General features: G+C 47.2%; 1 protein-coding gene across 7 annotated transcripts in view; it reads right to left on the bottom strand.

Annotated features, from left to right (window-relative positions):
* Window positions 1-2,176, bottom strand: part of atp8a2 (ATPase phospholipid transporting 8A2) — a 53,330-nt gene that overhangs the window by 11,936 nt on the left and 39,218 nt on the right. For all 7 annotated transcript variants that reach the window (XM_025054620.1, XM_025054622.1, XM_025054621.1 and 4 more), the window contains 2 exons: window positions 1,491-1,674; window positions 534-644 (listed from right to left, as the gene is read on the bottom strand). In XM_025054620.1, coding sequence (XP_024910388.1) covers window positions 534-644; window positions 1,491-1,674 — 295 coding nt within the window. The remainder of the gene's footprint in view (window positions 1-533; window positions 645-1,490; window positions 1,675-2,176) is intronic.

The following is a 2,176-nucleotide window of genomic DNA, read 5'->3' as shown; positions in this document are numbered from 1 at the left end:
GAGCCTGAGGGTGAGGGCAGACACACACACACACACACACACACACACACACACGTGAACCCCTCCCCCTTTTTGTCTCCACTAAGTGGACAGAGTCTCCAACCTTTGACCCAGAGTTCTCTGCTTGGAGCCAATCATGTCAGAAACACACACACACACACACACAGTAGTGTTTTGCGGGGGACAGTAGTCTCTCATGAGGACATGCACCTGCTGTCATCCTTAATGTCAGGCGGGGGTGGGGTGGGGTGGGGGGGCACAGCTGACCATCACCCCAAATAACACAGACTACACACACACACACACACACACACTCCAGAAACTCTTACACACACATTCTGAGCCAAGGTCTCATCACTGCTGATCTGCATTTTTTTCCTTTGTATGTGTGTGTGTGTGTGTGTGTGTGTGTGTGGAGACAGAAAGCAGACACCAGAGAGGCACCTCGTCCATCAGTGTCAGCCGTGTCTACAAACAGCTGCGAAGCATCTCTGTCAACATAACACAGTGTGTGTGTGTGTGTGTGCTCTTACCTCAATAATGTAGAGAACCACGTTCTTATAGAAACAGTAGAGGATGCACTTGGTAACACGGTTGTAGCTCCACGCCCCGTGGACCAGCAGCAGCTTCTCAAGGTACGAGAACTGAGAGAGAGAGAGAGAGAGAGAGAGAGAGAGTGAAACAGAGCAGCAGATACAGAGATCCAGGACAGAGTGATGAGCAGAGACAGAGAGGAAACACGAGCAGCGTCAGAAGAATGTCACTGACAGGCTGGAGAGTCAGGACATGTGTTAGGTGGTGTAGATAAAGCTGTGTAAGATGCCCCCGCAGGTTAACTGATAAACAACTCAATCAGGTGAAAGTGACAAGGAGCCTGTGGCCTCAGGCTGGAGTTCATGCTGTTAGTCACTGTGAGATATGTAAAAAAAAAAAAAAAAAAAACATCTACTGTCACTGTGAGATATGTACAAAAAAAACAAAAAAACAGCAATTATATAAGTTATTAATTAGGCATTAATCCATTTAAAATTTTACACTACAACCAGAATTCTACTCAAAAATTTCACTGTGATCGTAGATAAAAAAATAAATAAAAATTGACTTCGCGGACAGCATTTGGCCCCCGGGCCTTAAGTTTGACACATGTGTCCTAAATCATAAAAAATAAATTCTTACCTAATTCATTGCAACACAATAATGTGAACATTTCCTCAGACCACAGACTCCTGTGTCGGTTTGTCTGAGAAAACACAAACCTCTCTAAACCTGAGCCTCTGTCGTGACAACAACATGTTTGAGTGACATCTGTAAATAAACTCTTTTCATTGTTGCCTCCAAAGAAGGAGGAGGTCAGGGATCAGGATCAACTGAGCCGTGAGCAGGAAAGGATTCGGTGTCTCGCCTAGAGACACCTCGGCAGCTTGGGTTTTGGTGTGTGGTGGTCAGTGTGGTGGTCAGTGTGGTGTCTCTGTGACGTGTCCACTGCCCACCTGGGCTATGGAGTAGTCGGAGGAGTTGGTGGCCTGCATGCCCTCGTTGCCGCTGATCCCGACTCCGACGTGGGCCGTCTGTATCATGCCCACGTCATTGGCGCCGTCTCCTATGGCCAGGGTGATGGCTTTTACGTGTTTCTTCACCATGTCTACGATCTCTGACTTCTGCAGCGGGGAAACTCTGAGGACAGAAAGAAGAAAGGTGATTGGCTCACGTCATTTTTTGTATGTGTTGCTGCAAAAAGGACGATTTGGATCATTGTTCAAAATACTGAAAATCTGGCAGAGAGTGAAATGAAAGTTAAGAAAAAGGACAAGATTCCGTTCAGGTGTCTACGACTCTTCAGCAGGTTTTAAGAAACAATGATTCACTGTTCTGCTAACACGACTCCACCGAGCTCATGTTTGATGTGTTTATAAGTGTGTGTGTGTGTGTGTGTGTGTGTGTGTGTGCGCAGGGAGCTTCCAGTGGCACTCCACCCTCTTGACCTGTATCACTGATCCTTTCTCTATAACCGGTTCTGTCTGCTCGCCGACAATGGACGAGCAGGAGGCTCGATTACAGACGCTTCCCCTCAGGGCCGCTCAGAATGGATGGTGAGACGGTGGCTCAAGTGCTGTGGAGTTTTTTTCCGCCTTCATTATACTGGGTCACGTGTTGCATCAGTGAAAAGACAACTTCC

Source organism: Cynoglossus semilaevis, chromosome 3 (genome assembly GCF_000523025.1).
Source record: "Cynoglossus semilaevis isolate Cse_v1.0 chromosome 3, Cse_v1.0, whole genome shotgun sequence".
Taxonomy (NCBI): domain Eukaryota; kingdom Metazoa; phylum Chordata; class Actinopteri; order Pleuronectiformes; family Cynoglossidae; genus Cynoglossus; species Cynoglossus semilaevis.
This window is presented reverse-complemented; position numbering and strand designations above follow the sequence as displayed.